At 40.2% G+C, this 23,007-nt stretch overlaps 1 protein-coding gene across 1 annotated transcript; it reads left to right on the top strand.

The window, feature by feature from the left end:
- The first annotated feature begins 980 nt into the window (after nucleotides 1–980).
- Nucleotides 981–20,108, top strand: LOC117517991 (zona pellucida-like domain-containing protein 1). Its single transcript, XM_034179107.1, has 10 exons — nucleotides 981–1,074; nucleotides 4,865–5,085; nucleotides 5,196–5,380; nucleotides 12,927–12,999; nucleotides 17,279–17,376; nucleotides 17,699–17,779; nucleotides 17,857–18,025; nucleotides 18,280–18,373; nucleotides 19,775–19,798; nucleotides 19,984–20,108. The coding sequence occupies exons 1-10, from the start codon at nucleotides 981–983 to the stop codon at nucleotides 20,106–20,108; spliced, it is 1,164 nt and encodes a 387-aa protein (XP_034034998.1).
- The last annotated feature ends 2,899 nt before the right edge of the window (nucleotides 20,109–23,007 follow it).

The following is a 23,007-nucleotide window of genomic DNA, read 5'->3' as shown; positions in this document are numbered from 1 at the left end:
AAAATAAAAATCCACAGAACAGGCTGTGGAGCAGCACAGGTAACACACGACAACAGTGCTAAAAAATAAAATAAAAATCCACTGGACAGGCTGTGGAGCAGCACAGGTAACACACGACAACAGCGCTAAAATAAAATAAAAATACACTGGACAGGCTGTGGAGCAGCACAGGTAACACACGACAACAGTGGTAAAAAATAAAATAAAAATCCACTAGACAGGCTGTGGAGCAGCACAGGTAACACACGACAGAAAAACAACAACAACAACAAAACATTTACAATTTCTTTAGGATTGCTACATCTTAAAATAACAAAGCTACAAGTCCACCCAACCCTGCAGACAGGATATTTTATGGATTTATTCACAAAAGAAATAAAAAAGAAAGTGAGGGAGATGGTCAAGCATGGTACGCACTAAATGAGGTCAGAGAGAGAGAGAGACTGTTTCTGCACAGATCATCTTCAGGCCTTAATTATTACCATGACATACAGTACCCAAACACCTAAAAAAAAAGGCATCAAACTATTGTAACCACTCCCCGGAGATTTAACACTAACTTCAAAAAGTGTCACGTTAGCATTCTAACAGAATCTATGTTTTCACGAAAGGAAACCAGGGCAGCTGTTGTTTCTGCTCCATCATAAAGGTCCACTGTGTGTTGGGTTTCAATAAGAACCCTTAAGGTAAGGTCTTTTATAATGCCACTAGAAAGGTTCCCATACAGTTGTGTTAAGAAGAGTACACCGAACTCCACTGACCTTCTTACCAGCCAATCATAAAGAATCCTGCCTATAAAAACATCTCCTAGCATGCCTTGGGAAATACAGGAGACCTTGCCAGAGGAGCAGGAACATCTAAGGTGGGTACTATGTCTTCAGTAGAGTGACACTATGTCTTCAGGTAGTTGCACAAAGTTTATGTTTATTTTGATGACTTTGTTTTTGCCATGATAGAAACATCAACAAGGGACGAAAAAAATGAAGCTTATTACTGTCGTCCTCTGGGCTTCCATGGTTTCCCAAAGCTCTCAGCTGAACTGCCTGAATCAGCCAACATACTTCAGGCGTCCAGGTACATGTCCTTAATCTTTTCACATTTGTTGTTATTGCTCAATTTTCCCTGCAGCTGCTCTAAAGACATTTATGCTGGTATTCTTGCCCCCCTGGAGGGCCGAAAGATGGTACTGAGAACGTTCCTGTGTATTCTATTGTGTTGAAAATGTTGTACAGGGTGTGTTATTTTACAGGTTCAGGACAACATTGTCTAATTTAGAGTTAAGGACATTCTTCAGTCTTCCACCAAGATTAACTAAATTCAGGTCAAGATTTTACACTGTTTTCATGAATTATTCAAAGCATTTTCATCATTTATCCAATATCTTTAGCTATTAAAGCATGAACATTTTGAAATCTTCTCTGAGATTAGCAGGATCGATCGATCGATCTATCTATCTATCTATCTATCTATCTATCTATCTATCTATCTATCTATCTATCTATCTATCTATCTATCTATCTATCTATCTATTGTCATGCTCTACTATGATTGATGAACACTATGCAACAACTAATATGATTGGCTCAGAGAATAATGAAAATTCTGTACGCACAATTAAGATTCCATGCCCACTGAGTACTGCTGCGTTCCATTTACCTTGGAATTTGTAAATTGTGACTGAGAACGACATCACACTAGAGATATGCGTCCTATTTTCCACACTGCAGAAATTAGCTGGATGCCTCCAAGATTTTGCAGTATAGAGTACTACAAAAAAACAAAAAAAACAAAGAGACTTTATAGAAGACAACAGATATCACAGAAGGTATTCATGTTTTAATTAAGTGTTTGGTTTGTAGCACAGTGTACCCATTGTTGTTAGCAAGTATTAGCACCACTAGTTGATAACACATTACGTAACATTTCATACATAAAAATACCACAACAACGTGTACAGACAGCAGTAGAACAGTGCTCTGTGGACAAGTTACAGGACAAAAAAAAGAAAGGAGTGCAAAAAAATAAAAAACAGGGAAAAACTGTAGCTTTTGCTACTGTTGCTGATAGGAACAACCATCTTGGATTGTGAACCTGGGGTACAGTCAGTTGCCCAGTTCTGGATCACTTTTTTGAAAGTCCCGCTATACAGAGCCATAATGCAACTGAATATCCTTTAATCGTGTATTGTTGTATTGGTATTTTGATGTTATCTAAATGAAAAAGTCAGGATGGGGTAACCCTTCTACTTAAAGTGTGAAGCCACATTATGTGTGGTACAAATATTTGCCGGAAATGGATCACTTTGCCTGGTTCTGGATCACAACACTCTGTGTCAGTTTGGGGGCATTCCTGGCATCTGGCTGGAGCCCTTCTAATGCAGAATGATACACACTGTGCCCGAGAATGTGTTTTGAACACAAAATGATATAAATTATACTTATTAAATGAGAACTTACTTAGTTTCGAAAGGCGCCGTTACACGTTTTTACAAGCAAAAAATTAAGTGTTTTTAAATAATAAATAAATGAAGATAAAATAAAATCTGTGGTAATAAACATTCTTGGATTTTGACATCTCCTCCTAAGCTTTTAACTCAATGAAGTGGGTCAGGATAGCACAAGATGTCCCAACTTGCTATCATTTCGCACCTTATATTGTTAGAGATGGAGAGCAAAGGAGGGTTTTAAATGTGTGGAGGTGAGATTTCTCCTGAATTAAAAAGTAAAAGCCCCCACATTCATGCCCATTCGTGATGTTGAGATGACCCCCAAAGTACACATGGCTCACAAGTACTGACACGAGGCTGCTGCTTCAGTGATCCACAACCGGCAAATGTTTGCGTCCGAGATAAATGCGTCCAGCAATTAAACAGCAAGACATAACACACTGACATTTTCTACCCAAGTATTTTCCCACTCTAGAACCAGTGACACTGAATGGCTAATTAACCTTTGCTACTTAATCGAGATCGTCACTTTCACACTTGCAGGAATGAGTGAGTCAGAAAATGCGCACACACCACGGAGACCGGATGTTTTGATTCCTCTGCTGATCACAAAGATGGCTGGAACCGGTTGAGCTTGTGGTCGTTTGTAGACAAAACATCAGTCTTTCCATTGGTACCAAGTATTAGCTTATTCGCGCTGATTACGAAAATGGCGGCGCAAATACTACAGCAGTGATCCGGAACCGGCAATGATCCAGAACTGGGCAAGTGACTGTATGTGGAGTTCGAACAAGTTGAGGATTTGGAATTCGGTGTGTGTATGTGGGGGGGCTTAATTGAGAAATCCTCTGAGTACAAATACATAAGTACACCAGTAGCACGGTGTACCCATTATTGTTAGCAGCATCTAGTGAGTTAGCAAGTATTAGTGCCACTAGTTGATAACGCATTACGTAACATTTCATTTCATACATAAAAATGTCACAACAACATGTGTACAGACAACAGTAGAACAGCGATGTGTGGACAACCAACCGGTCTCACAGCAAGTTGTGATTCAGCAGCATGAAATACACATGAATCTATTGGTTTGTGACATTGAGACGAAAAGTGCCTCATTTTCATCAAGGCAGCACAAATTCATTCTAATTCATTCCATGATGGCTGCACAAAATTAAAAGTGAAGCAGGGGTCGGGGTGGTTATGTTAGGTTTGGGGGAAAGAGTAAGATTAGGTTATGGTTAAGGTTAGGGTTGGGGGTAGGAGTAGGGTCAGTAATAGTGAGTTAAAAAAAATGCGTCACAAAAATTTGACTCATTTTGTCATGGGAACACGAAGAAAAAAGTGAGACTTGGCTGGGACAACTTATTACGATGGTGTATTAGGGTCATTCAAAGACGGGGAAAAAAATGGAGTTTAAAGTCACAAATATATGAGAATAAACATGCAAATTTAGGAGAAATAACACGCAAATTTGCGAGATTTAAACATGCAAATTTGCAAGATTATAAACCTGTATATTTGCGAGAAAAAGACAATGCAAGATTAGAACACACAAAACTACAGGTACAAAAATGCACATGCAAATGTGGCCTATTGGCGCCTTAGCGATGGAATGAGATGGGACAATGGCTTCATCATGTACGCTCTTACAGTCAAAAAGAATTAATATATGGACAGCGGTTTCAGTATTTAATGTCTGAGAGATAAGAGAAATAATGCTATAATGCTTTTGCTTGCAGTTAATGCAAATGCAGGTAATTTGGCTATTTATCAAATTACTGAGTTAATGTTGCTAGCGTTAAATGTGCTACTTTTTTCCTCACAGATTTGCATGTTTATAATCTTGAAAATGTGCGTGTTTAATATGACAAATTTGCTACACTTTTCTTGCATATTTGCTGCTTTTTTCTCACATATTTGCATGTTTAGAATCTTGAAAATTTTCGTGTTTAATTGTGGCAAATTTGCTACTTTTTTCTTGCAGATTAGCATGCTTTTAATCTCACAAATTTGCTTGTTATTTCTCATAAATTTGCATGTTTATTCGCGTACATTTGTGACTTTAAACTCAAAAATTTAATCTCCATTTTTTTTTCCTGTCTTTGAATGGCCCTAATACGCTGTCGTGACTTACAGTAAGTGCAAAAAAACAGGAAAAACTATAGCTTTTGTTACTGTTGCTGACAGGAACAGCCATCTTGGATTGTGAACCTGGGGTATGTGGAGTTCCAACAAGTTGAGCATTTGGTATTCGGAGTGTGGGGGGTGGGTGGGGGTGGGTGGAGCTTAACTGAGAAATCCTCTGAGTACAAATGCATAGGTACATCAGTGATTTAACACAAGGTGCTAATTGGGTTGGGCCACTGAAGTGAGAATGGCAAACAAAGCTGCCTGACAAATGTTTCCGTCTCTTAGAATATACTGACATCTCAGTTGAATGTGGCACCACTTCAGTTAACTTGGCTATTATTGCCTGTCCCGCCTTCTACACTGGCTACAACGAGTCTCTGCTCATCATTAACAACGTACAAAACAATCCAGATTGCCGAGGAACATTGGATGAGTCAGTCGTCCCGGCTGTTGTCAGGTTCACTTTCACCCTCAACAAGACCTATTCATGTGGCAGCACCTTTGTGGTTAGTAGAAACAACCACACAAGCAAGATGTGGAAGATTCCAAATGTTTGAAGCATATCTAAAAGCATGTGTTTTCTGTCTCTTGCCTTTACTGTGACTGCTGCCTCCAGACAATCAACACAGTTGGAACAGGCCTGTATCAAGACTTCTCCAACATCCAGATGGTTAATGTCAGCGGTATTGTTCGGTCTCGTGATCCAGCCACAGGGACAATCACTTATAACGCTGAACTCAAATACTTCTATTCCTGTGCTTACCCACTGCAGTATTTCCTCAATAACACCCAGATGGATGTGTAAGACCTCAGATTTTTTTTAAGATGTTAATTTTGCATTTGATAGATACTTTCTGATCTATCCACAGCAGACAAAGACATAGAAGGCATTTTTTAAAAGTTTCTTTCTTATGGCTGACTTTCTGTTAAAACTTATGTTAAATCTTGGCATTTTTTCCAGTCACAGCTTCTGGACCAAGACATTACTTTGAAGATTAGCAAACTGATTTATAGGATATTAGTGGCACTGCTATCAAAGAATTGATCAAATTCAAATCAAGGCAAATCACACACTAATAATAATTAGCATTATCACCATCACCATCTCAACCTATTTTACATACAGAACAGGTCTTAAAATGTACAAAATCTCAGAGTTCCCCCAAAGAACAGAGGCAGGAAAAAGTCTCAAGCAGAACCAGACAGTGTAGAGGGGCCATCTGCCACAACAGATTGGGTTGAGAGTCAGAAATGCAGAAAATGGCAGAAAGAGGGGAACAGCAAGGAAACAGCATAACTCCAAGAAAGAGAAGAGTCAATGACAAGCATGTACGCAATATTTTTACATAAAGGGGGAAGAAAGAGAGAAGAAAGAGGAGGATGGAGCAGAAACGCCAAGTTCATCATAGGACGTCCTCTGGCAGGCTAGTGCCTATTAAAAAAAAACCTGGACCAGCCTTAAATCTAAGGGCCCCTTCACACATAGTGTGAATTTGGTCGAATTACAGTGAAACAGCATAAAATAGTTTGAAATAGCGCTCCACGAAACATCGCACCGACAAGTAGGCATGCACGAGCCCGGTGCGATGGTTTGTGCATGCGACGGCATCTTTCAAGCAGGAACACAGTGCGAGCAGCTGCAACAGCTCACACTGTGGGACGAGCTGCACCACATCACGCTGCTGATGTGGAGGAAAATAAAATAAAAACCAGTTCTATAATTAGTGAATATCACTTGGTTGATATAAATAATACATAAAAGGGGACGCAATACAGAACTCCACAGTTAAATAACCCTGGTTAAATTAATTTAAAAAATGCCACTCACAGGATTTGAACCCACACACTCTGATTACCAGACAGAAACTTTACCACTGCACCATAATCACTGTCTCATAACAGGAGCATGAAATGGTTAAAATCAACAAGCAGATAAACATATTTTCTTAAAAAAAAGAAAAAAGCGCTGTGATAACTGACCAAACGGCATTTGGTATGGCGTATTTCTGCTGATATGTGACTGAAAGTGGCATATTTGTCATACTGTTGGACTGTCACATGGTCCTGCCACGCGCCGCTCACTGTCCTGTCAGACAGACGTGATGTTCAGATCGTCTACTGCATGTCCACATGAACTGGCGGTCTGGTCCAGCTGGAACAGCCTGCCAATGTGCGCGCTCTACACCCCGTCGCAGAAGCAATATATGTTTTTATGTATTTCAATGTGAGGACAACAAGCACACACACACACGCGTGTCCGATAAAACATGGTACGTGTTCTGCAGCTCTGATGTCCAGGACCAGAGTTGTCAACAGCTGCCACGCCTCCGTGTGTACAGCGCACAGACCAAAGTGTCACTCTGTGATCTGATGAGAGGCACCTCGCCTGCGGAGGGACACGCGAACCACACGCAAGCACATGTTGGAGGGAGCGGGCAGGGAGCGCACAACACACGCACATGTGTTGTGGGGGGAGCCGACACTCTGGCATGTCACATGTGCACTCGGCAACTCCACAGTCGGGGGGCACTTAAACAAATTTCACAGTTTACCCCCGCCCCCGAGACGAGACACCAGGTTACAGGTGTTGGCATCAGAATTTTGGCTCTCTGTTGGGACTGTTTACACAGAGACTGCTACCTGCTGCTTTGGACTTGAATTAACAGTCTTTTTCAAGACTTTTTTACTTTTTTACCTTTTTACTTTTTTTTTACTTTTTTACTGAGCTCCAACGCCTAAGGAAGACCTCTAACGGTCAAAACATCGCGACGGAGCACTTTTATCAGCTAACTTTCATCAGCGTTGGCAAGCTAACTAGCTTGCTAACGCTTTCGTTTTTATTTTATTTTTTTTATAATTTTTTTTTTTATTGTATTTTTATTTATTTATTTATTTTTTTTCTCTTTTAGCACTGTTGTCGTGCGTTATCTGTGCTGCTCCACAGCGTGTTTAGTTGATTTTTATTTTATTTTAGCACCGTTGTCGTGCGTTGACTGTGCTGCTTCATGGCCTGTTTGGTGCCTTGATTGGGGCACTCCTTCTGCTGAATCACCTTTAAATTATTTACACATTATTCACTTTGTGTGTTTTTAGGAATCCGCTAGGTTGCGTAGCTACTAGCTCTTAGCCGATTTAGCATGGCGGCTTCTCCTGTCTCTCCCGTACTTTTCTGCTCTGGGTGTGAAATGTTTAGTTATTCCTCGGCCTCCTTTAGCAGTAACGGTACTTGTAATAAGTGCAGCTTATTCGTAGCTTTGGAGGCCAGGCTGGGCGAATTGGAGACTCGGCTCCGCACCGTGGAAAATTCTACAGCTAGCCTGGCCCCTGTAGTCGGTGCGGACCAAGGTAGCTTAGCCGCCGCTAGTTCCCCCCTGGCAGATCCCGGGCAGTCGGGAAAGCAGGCTGACTGGGTGACTGTGAGGAGGAAGCGTAGCCCTAAACAGAAGCCCCGTGTACACCGTCAACTCGTTCACATCTCTAACCGTTTTTCCCCACTCGACGATACACTCGCCGAGGATCAAACTCTGGTTATTGGCGACTCTGTTTTGAGAAATGTGAAGTTAGTGACACCAGCAACCATTGTCAATTGTCTTCCGGGGGCCAGAGCAGGCGACATCGAAGGACATTTGAAATTGCTGGCTAAGGCTAAGCGTAAATTTGGTAAGATTGTAATTCACGTCGGCAGTAATGACACTCGGTTACGCCAATCGGAGGTCACTAAAATTAACATTAAATCGGTGTGTAACTTTGCAAAAACAATGTCGGACTCTGTTGTTTTCTCTGGGCCCCTCCCCAATCAGACCGGGAGTGACATGTTTAGCCGCATGTTCTCCTTGAATTGCTGGCTGTCTGAGTGGTGTCCAAAAAATGAGGTGGGCTTCATTGATAATTGGCAAAGCTTCTGGGGAAAACCTGGTCTTGTTAGGAGAGACGGCATCCATCCCACTTTAGATGGAGCAGCTCTCATTTCTAGAAATCTGGCCAATTTTCTTGGATCCTCCAAACTGTGACTGTCCAGCGTTGGGACCAGGAGGCAGAGCTGTGGTCTTACACACCTCTCTGCAGCTTCTCTCCCCCTGCCATCCCCTCATTACCCCATCCCCGTAGAGACGGTGCCTGCTCCCAGACTACCAATAACCAGCAAAAATCTATTTAAGCATAAAAATTCAAAAAGAAAAAATAATATAGCACCTTCAATTGCACCACAGACTAAAACAGTTAAATGTGGTCTATTAAACATTAGGTCTCTCTCTTCTAAGTCCCTGTTGGTAAATGATATAATAATTGATCAACGTATTGATTTATTCTGCCTAACAGAAACATGGTTACAGCAGGATGAATATGTTAGTTTAAATGAGTCAACACCCCCGAGTCACACTAACTGTCAGAATGCTCGTAGCACGGGCCGGGGCGGAGGATTAGCAGCAATCTTCCATTTCAGCTTATTAATTAATCAAAAACCTAGACAGAGCTTTAATTCATTTGAAAGCTTGTCTTTTAGTCTTGTCCATCCAAATTGGAAGTCCCAAAAAACAGTTTTATTTGTTATTATCTATCGTCCACCTGGTCGTTACTGTGAGTTTCTCTGTGAATTTTCAGACCTTTTGTCTGACTTAGTGCTTAGCTCAGATAAGATAATTATAGTGGGCGATTTTAATATCCACACAGATGCTGAGAATGACAACCTCAACACTGCATTTAATCTATTATTAGACTCTATCGGCTTTGCTCAAAAAGTAAATGAGTCCACCCACCACTTTAATCATATCTTAGATCTTGTTCTGACTTATGGTATGGAAATAGAAGACTTAACAGTATTCCCTGAAAACTCCCTTCTGTCTGATCATTTTTTAATAACATTTACATTTACCCTGATGGACTACCCTGCAGTGGGGAATAAGTTTCATTACACTAGAAGTCTTTCAGAAAGCGCTGTAACTAGGTTTAAGGATATGATTCCTTCGTTATGTTCTCTAATGTCATATACCAACACAGAGCAGAGTAGCTACCTAAACTCTGTAAGGGAGTTAGACTATCTCGTCAATAGTTTTACATCCTCTTTGAAGACAACTTTGGATGCTGTAGCTCCTCTGAAAAAGAGAGCTTTAAATCAGAAGTGTCTGACTCCGTGGTATAACTCACAAACTCGTAGCTTAAAGCAGATAACCCGTAAGTTGGAGAGGAAATGGCGTCTCACTAATTTAGAAGATCTTCACTTAGCCTGGAAAAAGAGTTTGTTGCTCTATAAAAAAAGCCCTCCGTAAAGCTAGGACATCTTTCTACTCATCACTAATTGAAGAAAATAAGAATAACCTCAGGTTTCTTTTCAGCACTGTAGCTAGGCTGACAAAGAGTCAGAGCTCTATTGAGCTGAGTATTCCATTAACTTTAACTAGTAATGACTTCATGACTTTCTTTGCTAACAAAATTTTGACTATTAGAGAAAAAATTACTCATAACCATCCCAAAGATGTATCGTTATCTTTGGCTGCTTTCAGTGATGCCGGTATTTGGTTAGACTCTTTCTCTCCGGTTGTTCTGTCTGAGTTATTTTCATTGGTTGCTTCGTCCAAACCATCGGCATGTTTATTGGACCCCATTCCTGCCAGGCTGCTCAAGGAAGTCCTACCATTATTTAATGCTTCAATCTTAAATATGATCAATCTATCTTTGTTAGTTGGTTATGTACCACAGGCCTTTAAGGTGGCAGTAATTAAACCATTACTTAAAAAGCCATCACTTGACCCAGCTATCTTAGCTAATTATAGGCCAATTTCCAACCTTCCTTTTCTCTCAAAGATTCTTGAGAGGGTAGTTGTAAAACAGTTAACTGATCACCTGCAGAGGAATGGTCTATTTGAAGAGTTTCAGTCAGGTTTTAGAATTCATCATAGTACAGAAACAGCATTAGTGAAGGTTACAAATGATCTTCTTATGGCTTCAGACAGTGGACTTATCTCTGTGCTTGTTCTGTTGGACCTCAGTGCTGCTTTTGATACTGTTGACCATAAAATTTTATTACAGAGATTAGAGCATGTCATAGGTATTAAAGGCACTGCGCTGCGGTGGTTTGAATCATATTTGTCTAATAGATTACAGTTTGTTCATGTAAATGGGGAATCTTCTTCACAGACTAAAGTTAATTATGGAGTTCCACAAGGTTCTGTGCTAGGACCAATTTTATTCACTTTATACATGCTTCCCTTAGGCAGTATTATTAGACGGTATTGCTTAAATTTTCATTGTTACGCAGATGATACCCAGCTTTATCTATCCATGAAGCCAGAGGATACACACCAATTAGCTAAACTGCAGGATTGTCTTACAGACATAAAGACATGGATGACCTCTAATTTCCTGCTTTTAAACTCAGATAAAACTGAAGTTATTGTACTTGGCCCCACAAATCTTAGAAGCATGGTGTCTAACCAGATCTTTACTCTGGATGGCATTTCCCTGATCTCTAGTAATACTGTGAGAAATCTTGGAGTCATTTTTGATCAGGATATGTCATTCAAAGCGCATATGAAACAAATATGTAGGACTGCCTTTTTGCATTTACGCAATATCTCTAAAATCAGAAAGGTCTTGTCTCAGAGTGATGCTGAAAAACTAATTCACGCATTTATTTCCTCTAGGCTGGACTATTGTAATTCATTATTATCAGGTTGTCCTAAAAGTTCCCTAAAAAGCCTTCAGTTGGTTCAGAATGCTGCAGCTAGAGTATTGACGGGGACTAGCAGGAGAGAGCATATCTCACCCGTGTTGGCCTCTCTTCATTGGCTTCCTGTTAATTCTAGAATAGAATTTAAAATTCTTCTTCTTACTTATAAGGTTTTGAATAATCAGGTCCCATCTTATCTTAGGGACCTCGTAGTACCATATTACCCCATTAGAGCGCTTCGTTCTCAGACTGCGGGCTTACTTGTAGTTCCTAGGGTTTGTAAGAGTAGAATGGGAGGCAGAGCCTTCAGCTTTTAGGCTCCTCTCCTGTGGAACCAGCTCCCAATTCAGATCAGGGAGACAGATACCCTCTCTACTTTTAAGATTAGGCTTAAAACTTTCCTTTTCGCTAAGGCTTATAGTTAGGGCTGGATCGGGTGACCCTGGACCATCCCTTGGTTATGCTGCTTTAGACGTAGATTGTGGGGGGGTTCCCATGATGCACTGTTTCTTTCTCTTTTTGCTCCGTATGCATCACTCTGCATTTAATCATTAGTGATCGATCTCTGCCCCCCTTCACGGCATGTCTTTTTCCTGGTTTTTTCTCTCAGCCCCAACCAGTCTCAGCAGAAGACTGCCCCTCCCTGAGCCTGGTTCTGCTGGAGGTTTCTTCCTGTTAAAAGGGAGTTTTTCCTTCCCACTGTTGCCAAGTGCTTGCTCATAGGGGGTCGTTTTGACCGTTGGGGTTTTTCATAATTATTGTATGGCCTTGCCTTACAATATGGAGCGCCTTGGGGCAACTGTTTGTTGTGATTTGGCGCTATATAAGAAAAAAGTTGATTGAGTTGATTGATTGACATCCAGCTTGACAGTGATTGTCTGCTGACTGTTTTCGTGATGATAGTGTGAATAGTCACACATTTCATAAGTGCCAAACGAGCAGTGTTAGATGTTCGTGTGTGTCAGTTGGAATTTGGCTGACACCTGCCGCGAGACAGGGTTTGATGGGCTCGCACAGCACACACTCTGTCTTTCAGCAGCTGGTGTGCGCAAAAAGTTGTAGCAACAGGTGTACGAGGCGTTCAAGGCAGCTATCAATTTACACATTTTGCATATGATTCCTGGTTTGTGTGCACTTCGACCAAATTCGCACTATGTCTGAAGGGGCTCTAAGCTTTTTCAAAATGCTTTAAGGGTACTCTTTAGAGTTTTCTTCCAGAACATAAAAAAGAAAATTTAGGGGAAGAGCATGAAAGCTTAAAATTAATTAGCTTGAAACAAAATCTTGATCCACACATTGCTTTGGAAAAGATGCAGCAATGATGTTTCCAACATTTCAGGATACATAGCTCCCATTTTTCTCAACTTCAAATGTTTGAATTATGGACATTTCTTTCCTATTTGATATAATCTCTTTTTGATGAATGATACAGTATATGATGGAACATTTGAGTCTGTCAAAGCATGTTGATTATGCAACATACTTCAAGAAAATTCATTTTCATGTTTTTCTTCGAGTGTAAATTAATTATAATAAGAACTGCTAAGCTCATTCCATGCTTAAAGTATTATGTTGTATAACCACCATCAAATTCAGGAAAAGGCTTTCATGGTCTTCATAAAACATATTCTTCACTGACAGAGGAAATAACATCCTTGTATATTTCTTGTCCCTTTTATTTAGGTCATCGGGTTCCATTGCAGTGGAGGACAACAATGGAAGCTTCATTAGTACTTTGAGCATAAAACTCTACAGTGTAAGTGGAAATGCACATATTTTATACCACAAAGAATCAGCAATGCCACTTTGCTTCAGTAAAGTTTGGAATTCTATCTATTGCAGGAATCTGGCCAGCTTAAGCCATTCGTGGCCTGTTGACCAGATATTGTATCATTAAATATGTTATGAGGCAAACATTCCTGTACATGTTTCATGTACATGAAACTAGAAAAAGCATTGCAGCTTGGTATTTTAGTCGCATTATGTACACTATGCTACCATTAATAACAATTTCTTGTTATTATTATTTATTCATTTTACTCCATGAATTTTTTTAATGCTTGATTTAGGTTTTATTTACATCAATTTATGTTTTCTTTCCTATATTGTATGAATGTAATAAAAAAAAAAAAAACCTTTTTTATATTGGTTTCACTGAAATAAACAGCCATTAAAGTCACAGCACAATTATTAAAATTTGTTTAACAAGTGAACCGCAAGAAAAAAGTGTATATTGTTTCTGTTGAAACATATCGGACTTCACTGAGCTTATCTAAGTGTAGATGAGCCCAAATAGTGATACTTGGATGAGTTTTGAAAACATCTTGTGAAACTCTTTAGAGTGACTCCACACTCTATGTCTTTGATAAACGGGAACATATAATTGAAAAATAGTGCTATTGAATATTGAAGTTTGTTTCGTTAATGGGATTAAGCAGTATTTCACTGGTTTACACTCTTTTGTGATACCTTGCTGCCTTACCTTCTGCTTCAGAGTCTTTCAGTGTGAAGTGTGTGTCATTAACAAACCTGGGCACTAAAGCCTGGGTCCCACCGAATAATGAAGGATGAATAATGAGCCACGCAACATGTTTTCTTTGCTACGAGAGGGTTTCTTCAACTATCGTGGGAGAATGGTGGCTCTGAGTGGCTCTTATGCCGCGTTCACACCGGGCGTGACCAGATGCCACAAACTCGCTTCGGTCGCGTGGCAACGGACTGCCACCATCGCCTGGTGTGTCGCTCTGCTTTCGCTGCGAAAATTCGCCCCAGCGCGTCATCAAATAGGGGGAGCTTCCATTCCACTCGCCGGCTCCGGTTGTCAGTCAAGTTAACATGACGGACCTTTATCACATGGAGTGAGTTGTTGTGCTCCCAATTCGGGGAGTATCATCATTTGCTGCAGGAGCTGCGTCTGGATGACGGCCGCTTTCAGCGGTCCTTCCACCTCTGCAGGACCCAGTTTGAGGACCTCCTGTCCCGTTCACACGCGCACATGTAAACAATTAAAAAAAAAAAACTCTGCTGCTTGCTGTGGGGCTGCTCCTCGCTCTTCCCCCAAAAACTCTGTCATAATTGTGTTTGGAAACCAGTCACCATTTGTTTTATTATACATCTGTGTAGTTAATAAGTAAAATAATCTCCACGGACGATTCACTCGCACACGCACATAAAAAAAAAAAAAAAAAGAAACTCCGCTCCTACTGCTGTGGGGCTGCTGCTCACTCCAAAAACTCTGTCATAATTGTGAAATAAAGGACAAAAGGGACATAAGTCCTGCTCACAGGCTGCTACCAGAGACAGGACATGTTCACATCCAACTCAGTCAAACTCCAGACATCTCCACATCACTACATATTCAGTCCCTGATTGGTCATTGCGGCGCGACAAGATGAAAAAGTTCAGATTTTTCAACTTGGGGAGGAGGGCAACGCAACGTGACGCGACGCAATACCGCGCCACAAACGCGCCAATCGCTCAAAATCGCTTCACTCGCGTCGCTTCATTCACGTCCATCACATCTCGCTGCGCGGCTTGGTGCCAAAACGCATCCTTCCATGGGGATTACATGGCAACCTGTCACTGCTGTCGCTCGTGTCGCTCCCGGTGTGAACGCGGCATTAGAGACATTATCTTCAGTTAATGAGGCTCCTCTCTGAGCGTAGCACTAATTTCAAGATGTTCAAATTTTAGCAACAACAATGTGGGGCAGTTTGTGTACGAGTTACTACAATGACTTAGGTGCACTGACACAAGCATGTTTGGTGTGTCTGTGTCGTGATGTGTCGTGCTGAAGAGTAAACTTGTCTTTAACTAGTGCAGACAGGATGCCAGAGGGGTGCCGGTGCGTGCTATTGCATACAGAGAATTTTGAAATGTTCAAATAATCTTTCACGCACAAATGTCGTGGTATGTGGTGCGATCTAATCTCCAACACGACGTGCAGCTCGTCAAGTGGAGTAAACAAGCAGTGAAAAGAGCGAGTGGTGACGTCAGTGGATCGCATCAGAGCGCAGCTCGTCTGAAGGATTATAAGAAGTTAAATCTGTTATAAACATAAAAATAAATACTTTAACAACTGTACACAAGAAGCAAAGAACACGCAACGGTTTTATCAAGCCATGAAAATGTAAAGAAGTCAAATAATTACTTTTTTAGATGGCTCAAAATGCTTTCTGCGCAACGGCTGCAGCCTCCTCTGTGTTTCAGGAAGTGATTAGAGCCGTTTTCAACGGCCAATTTGCAGAAAAAAATTATTAATCTGCCACGAAATATTTATTTCAAATACGCAGCGTCCAGCGCAGAGCACGTGGCAGCTGGTAGAACAAAGAAGGGCGTCCAGCTGTGAACACAGCGGGTGGGATCCTCACAACACAGGTCGTGCTGTTGTGTGAATCAAAAACATGCTCATGTCAGGGAACCCTTACAGACATGTGCGTGATGGTTACGAGTCTACTAAAAGCCCATATCCCAGTGCCTGACAGCTACGCAGGACCTGAAAGGCTACTTTTGGAGTGGCTGCCCTCTTGCGCACACAATTCCACCTGCTCTGTGCGCCGGATGCTGTATATAAAATAATTATTTTGTAGCGGATTAATCATTTTCTGTCAAACCTTGGATGCTGAAAACACCTCTAATTGCTTCTGGAATCACAGAGGACCGTTTCATCTGGACACTTTTTTCCTCTCTTTCCTGCTCCATGTGGAATTTATTTTGAACAGCTTAATGTAACTATTTTTAATGTTTTTATAGCTTGATAAAACAGTTCCTAGCTGTAAAAGTATGTCTATGGTTGATTTAATATCTTGTTAATGGATCACATGAGCTCCGCTGTGTTTGCGCACTGTGCACAGAGGCAGTCACTCATCACGCTCCAAAGGAGCATTTAGGCAGAACTCCAGCTCACAAAAGAGTGATTTTTCAGTCAATAATGGATGAACACAAAGTTAAAATTTGGATGACTGTGTGAAAGTGGCTGTGTGTTTAAAGCCACGGAAGAAATAACTCCAGTGAAACTGCTAAAAGCAGCGCAGAGCTGTGCAGCCACACAGAAGGAGTGCACGCAAAAGACTGATTTTGAAGACATAACACAAAGTTAAAAGTTGTGTCACGGTGACTTGTAAGCTGCGGAATAAATTTTTTTTTTTTTTTTGAAAGTGATCCACATGAATTGCGGCAGCAGGTGTATATAATTAAAGCGGCCACCTCAATGTGTATGTAGAACGGCAGCGCGCACAAAAGAGCGATTTTGCAGAAATAAACGAACAAACACAAAGCTAAAAGTGAGATCATGGTGTGAAAATGACTGTGTTTAAAGCCAGGGAAAAAATAACGCTAGCAAGCCATGGATGGAAAGGAAGCCAGTGAGAAGGAGCACAGAGGAGGTTGTCCAGGAATGGAGAACAGCAGCACGCGCGCAAATGAGCGATTTTCCAGAAATAAATGGACGAACACAAAGTTAAAAGTGGGATCACAATGTGTGTCTTTACAGCCGCAGAAGAAATAAAGCCAGCGAGCCACGGAGCCAGAGAGGAGCACAGAGGCAGCTGTCCGGGAACAGCACAGCGCGCACCTGCGGGACTGTACTGGAGAGTCTATTTTTTGACTGCATTTAAAAAAATGTGACATCTTTAAATGCTGCTGTGAAATGAAAACCCACACTTTAAAGGGACCAGGTGTGGGAGGGCTGGAGGTTTGGACCAAACCCATGCATAAACGTGCACCAACATAATGTTATCATGGCGCTATCATGGCACTACGTGGCATAGTGTGTCTGATGCGAGCCATTCGAGGCTCTAATGTGGCACATGCGGGGTACAAAGGGGCACATAGAGGCACCTTAGTAGTGGATACATGATAGATGAAAACGTGGGTCATTCTTCGAATAATCGCTGACACACCCACGCGTGGCTCATTATTCATGGCTTATTATTCGGTGGGACCCAGGCTTAATTCACAGCAGGCGAATTACCACCACAACAAACTTTACAGAAAGTTCTGTATAAAATGTCTCATCTATAACATTCTGTCAACAGGACATCAACTACATCACACCTCTGCTTATACCGCCACTCGGCTTAGAGCTGAGAACCACCATCTTTGTCCAAGTCCTCGCATCCAACTTGACTGACCGGTAAGAACGTCTTTGTCGAATACTGCATCTATTCTTGAGTACACGCAATACTTTAGAACAGTCCTTAAAGCTGCACAAGTCAAACTCACACTTTAGTAGCTTCAAATGTCAGTGGAAATATCTGTGTGGAATCTGATATAAGGTTCTCTCAACTTTGAAGTCAGCTGCAGTTCTACTTTGATAAGTGAAGCTTCAGACTGAATTCTCGCCTGGTGCAGCTTTGAAGTTCATGCTGTAGAAACAAATTGAAAGTACAAAGTGAAAATAGCTGGTATTTCACATTATAAGTATTACACTGACAAACGTTTTTGTCAAAAAACAGATATCACATCCTGCTGGACCGATGCTATGCTTCCATTGGTCTTCATTCTGAGAATTCATCTTCCTTCAACCTATTTGTAGGGTAAGTTCTTGACTATGGTTGTAAAGCAACAGTAAAAGTCCATATTAGACTGCACTCTTTTCTCTCACATCCAACAGATGTGACAAGGACCAACTGACCACCATATTTGAGAATGGGAAAAGTCAGCACGCCAAGTTCTCCTTCAAGACCTTCAGATTCATTGAACAGCAGAATGAGACTAAGTCCACCTACTATCTGCACTGTATCACCAGACTCTGTGAAAGAGCCACCTGTGCCACCTTCCAGGTAGACCAGATCATCTCAGATAAAATACACAGTTACTGTTGGAATGTAAGGATGGACTGCATGGTTAATAATCAAGACCCAAAATAGTTCCACTGCAGGGCAGATGTAACATGGAATAGATTAGGACATAATCCAGACTTCAGATGGTGCTTTTTTTGACTTTTCCAAGTTATAATTCAGGAACAAAGAGTTTTGACTTTATACAGTTGCATAAATTGTATTCACTATTTACATGTACTTTCTTTCCACTACAGCAATGCAAAAGCAGGAGGAAAAGAGATATTAGTGCCACCGGAGTTTCAGACCCCCAAACTGTCTCCACAAAAATTGTCACCAAGAATGAAAACTGTAAGTGGATTTTCATGAGACAGTGTTGACTACACAAGTCATAATCTTTTTACTAATAGTCACTTTACCAAGGAATTGGGAGCCATCCACTACACCGCCACTAACTGCCACAACTTTCGCCGTTAGCCTCCCATTAGGGATAAACATTAGCTGACATCTCTTCATTGGGGAATATGTTGCCTCATGCATTTTTCTCACTCAATTTCACATCGACTGCACCACTATTACCATTTTCCCATCATGCATTGCATGAAGTAAAAAACACATTTTTGCTACAAGATCTAAATTAAATTTAAAAAATAATGTTTTTCCCTTTAATGCAATAGCTAAATCATCACTTTACAACCAGCTACCTTTAGAAAGCTTGTGTTTGCACGACATACAATTTGGGTCAAGATTACAAGATGATCAAGATTTAGAGAAATGTAGAGGTTTGTTTTTGCTTTGATTTTAAAGAGCATCACTATAATCAATGAAATTGAAATAATAATGAAAATGGTATACATAAATATGCCAAATGCTGTTTTATATTTTGATACATCATAAAATAATAAAATCCTAAAGGGTGTGAAAACTTTTTAAAAGCAGTTTTCTCTACTTGTATATGCTATCACATGTATTATCACCAACTGGCTATATGACCAGAAGGGCGATATAAAAGTACATTCCATCCATGCACACAATAGCTTGAACAAAACTGATCTGAATTTCACATATTTAAAACTGGTTCAAATTTCAGGTTGAACACCTGTCCCAAGTCAAGTGGGAAGAAAGCTAAAGGAGACCAGACTCAGAGCAGTGACCATCTGCTCTGGCCATAATACCAATTAATAATAAAAAATAAATCAAATAACAATGCACAACAAAGAATTGTCAAAAATGCTAGACAGAGGTGATGGAACTAAGCATCCAGGTACTTGTAAAGTCCAGTGGTCAGAGTGACCAATTCTCCATGCCTTCATAGATTTAATTTGTAAGCATCAGCTGACTCTTTTTTATATCCCTACCATAACCAATCATCGACAAAAAACAACAATATTTGGTCTATATAACTTATAAAAGCCCTGCGATAGACTGGCAGCCTGACCAGGTTGTACCATACCTCTTGCCCAGTGACTGCTGGGATGGGTTCCAGCTACTCCATGACTCTTAGTTGGAATAAGTGGGTATATAAAATGTATGAATGCATGAATGAAGAAATTATAAAGTGCTTTAAAATTTGAAAGCAGAACTGCCAATATTCTATTTGGGACAATATACTACAAATAACTTCTGCAATCACAGCCAATGCAGCCTGAACAGAGGGCCGTATCTTGATTAATTGTTACATAGTAAAGTTGGAGACATTGCAAAATACTGTGTTTTTACTAATTTTTCTATGTCACTGTCATCCTTTTGTAGCACCAATGGGACCTCTTCAGGAAGGTATGATGCTTACGTTCTTCACCCTTTTTGTTGTCATTTCACCAAAATGTATAAAATTGTACTTGTTTATATTTTGCAAAAATGTAAACATTTGATCTACATAAACACCATTTTTATAATTGTTGAATTTAAAAAATTACACCGCTGTTTGCTAACATATTTTCATTGGGTTGTCTTCCAAACAGCTCAGTCCAACAGCAACTTTGAATCCACAACAGGTCTTGCGGTTGCTGTGGGCATTCTCGCTGTAATTGTTTTCATCGTTCTAGCTTTGGCTGCCGTCCTGTATTGGAGGAACAGACCCTTTTAAAACCGGGTGTATATGGTATATAACATTGTGTACAACTACAGTACATGTGGGGTTCAACAACCTTTTGGCAATAGATATGTACTCAGCAACTCAGCATAACAGGTATTTGTCATGCTGCATGCAATGTGCAGTCTTTTCCTATAGTTTAACGCTAATTCTACTAATAATGTTCTGTACCATCTCCTTTAAAATATAAATTGCAGGGAAAACCTTTTGTTTTTGTAGAAATGCTGCATTATGTAAAGAAAAGCTCTTGTTACACACTCAGGTGCATTTGTAAAGCAGAGGGAGTTATAGAGAATTATACGACGTAGTACAGTTAGCCAGAATTATTGAGCTTCTTAGGATAATGTGTATTTAGCATGAATACACAAAACGTTCTTGAGATCAGTTTTGTTTTTCCAGTTGTATTTTGCACATTGCAAACAAAACCTTTAACATGTAAGATGTGATGATGTTTTGTTTTGGGATTTTTGTCAATGTTTTTTTTTTGTTGTTGTTTTGTTTTGTTTTGTTTTTTTAGGTTGAAGCCTGTTTGTATTGTTTTAGATATTTATTAGTTTTCATAAATGTAATAATTTTTGATACTTGAATGTCAAGATGAAATAATCAACATGAATTGCGTTTCATTTTAAATACAACTGGACTTCCCTAGAGCTAAAAATACTACATGATTCAATTATTGCTAATTGTGAAGCTAAAATCATTCTCTGGGTATATTGCTTTTCTTTGTTTTATATAATGTAAACTAAACATTGGAACAATGACATGTTCTGTGGGGAAAATTATTTCATGACAATTTAAAATATTACAGCAATCACCATGATACAAATGTTACTGTATCTGCAATCCTAATCATCACATTCACACTCACAATCTGTTGTAACATTGTGGTCATGTTAAACTTCTAAAAATATGCTTTTTATGAATTATTCACAAAAAATGAGAAATGCACTCATTAGAATGTCTTCACCAAAGACATACCGAATGTTAAAAAATATGTTCATTTTGTTTGTTTTGTCATTGCCAACACTGTCTTAAGTCTGAGTTATTCTTTTCTTGAGTGTTTGAGCAAAAACGCACTGAACAAAAGTTGACAGTTGCGCTTTGCCTCACTGATGGTCCCCTAAGTTTTGCCATTCTTAGGATAGCCATATTCCTGAAAGATGTCATAATATTAGCATTGAAAACATAAATCCACAGAGAGAGAATGACAAATCTGAACTCTTCCAACTATTTTGCATGTGTGCCCTTTAGTTTTGCACCACACTGCATTATGTGTAATGATAGTCTGATTTAGGATTCTTGACAGACTGTGTGCTAGCATCAGTGTTAGCCAACTTGTACATTAGCATCGCTGACTTCACAGTGAACTTTCATGCAAATGCTGTCGCAATAAAATGATGTAAACCCGAAGCATATTGACTAAGTGGTGAATTATCAAAGCAGCAAGACACATACGCTTAATGTTGTAACGTTCATTTTATGCTATGTTTTTAAAAAGCTTTAGAAATATCTACTAGCATAAACCTTTAAGGACATATTAGCACTTCCTGTTTCACAATAAAATTATTTGATTGTGATGCACACTGAGGAAGTGACAAATGATCTGAGGCAGATAACAGATATGTGGTAAAGTTTATTTTCAAATCAGTTTTGAAAAAACAAGTTGTATGAGTTGTATCAAATCCGTACTGCTTGCCATGTCCGTTCTGCACATGTGCAAAATTATATGCACAAAATATATGACGGTCAACTGGAACAAAGGAGCGCTTTATATTTATACAGTTTACATCGAGAGTCTGTTTTGTTGAGAAATATTAATTACAACAACTTAGTATTAGTTATTTCCAATCCAAAAAACTCTGTATGCGTATGTGCATAGATCTGCGCATGTGTCCACATAAATGTCATTTAGCTTTAGCGTGATTCTAAGGACATATTAGTCTTTCAAATTTCACAGTAAAAGGCTTTCAATGCAGTCATAATAAAATGATCTGAATGTGATATACACTGAGGAAGTGGAGAATGAGCATAAGTTTAAAAAAAATACATATGTGGCAAAGCTAATTTAAAGTCTGTTTGAAAAAAACCTTCCATAACTAAAGGCCCTCTCACACAGATGGAGTGTTTGTGGTGTTTAGGGATATGTGTAGTGCAGTGTATGGGGTGACCACGTGTCAAGTGAAGTTGAGTGTTGAGTCATGTTAAAAAACTCTCCACTCAACGTCACTCATTGCACGGTCTCTGTCCCTTCCCAGTACACACACGAAGTAAAATATCCCCAGTTCAAGGCTGCCCATGTCTCATTCTCCTTGTTCAGCTGGACTACTTAGAAAAACCAGATGGCACTCGTGAAAAATCTGAGCAGCATTTGAATGCCTCTTATGGCAGTCAGCACAACCATTCGGCCACAGCACGTGTACTCCACGTTTGCGTCACACTCGTGCTGGAAATCAAAATCAAACAGCGGTCAAGATGAGGTCATAGACATCTCGTAAACAGGTCGGACCACTCGGGCTGTGGCTGAGGGGCTGCATGAAAGGATCAGCCACGTCGAACCCTGGCCGAATGTCGCGATCGAGCCAGCCGAATGAGGGCAAATGGCGCCCAAATGGTCATTCGACCCACACTCGGCCAGAGTCAAGGTGCCACCCATGAACTTTCAACTACAGTCACAGGACACTTAGAAAATGCAAGTCCCTTTGCGTGGACAGCATGAATGTAATACCCAGGACCAGTGGTGGGCACAGTTCCGCTAATCTGCTAACCGCTAATTATTGAAGCTAACATTTTCATTAGCGGATTAGCTTTCCAGATAACGTTGAAAACCATCAGCGGACCAATTCGCTTCCGATAAATTTAATTCTGATAACTTTTAGACCGCTAACATGTTTTT

The sequence above is a fragment of the Thalassophryne amazonica genome, chromosome 9, assembly GCF_902500255.1.
Source record: "Thalassophryne amazonica chromosome 9, fThaAma1.1, whole genome shotgun sequence".
In the NCBI taxonomy this organism is placed as follows: Eukaryota; Metazoa; Chordata; class Actinopteri; order Batrachoidiformes; family Batrachoididae; genus Thalassophryne; species Thalassophryne amazonica.
Note: the sequence above shows the minus strand (reverse complement) of the source record. Positions and strands in the feature narration are given on the sequence as shown.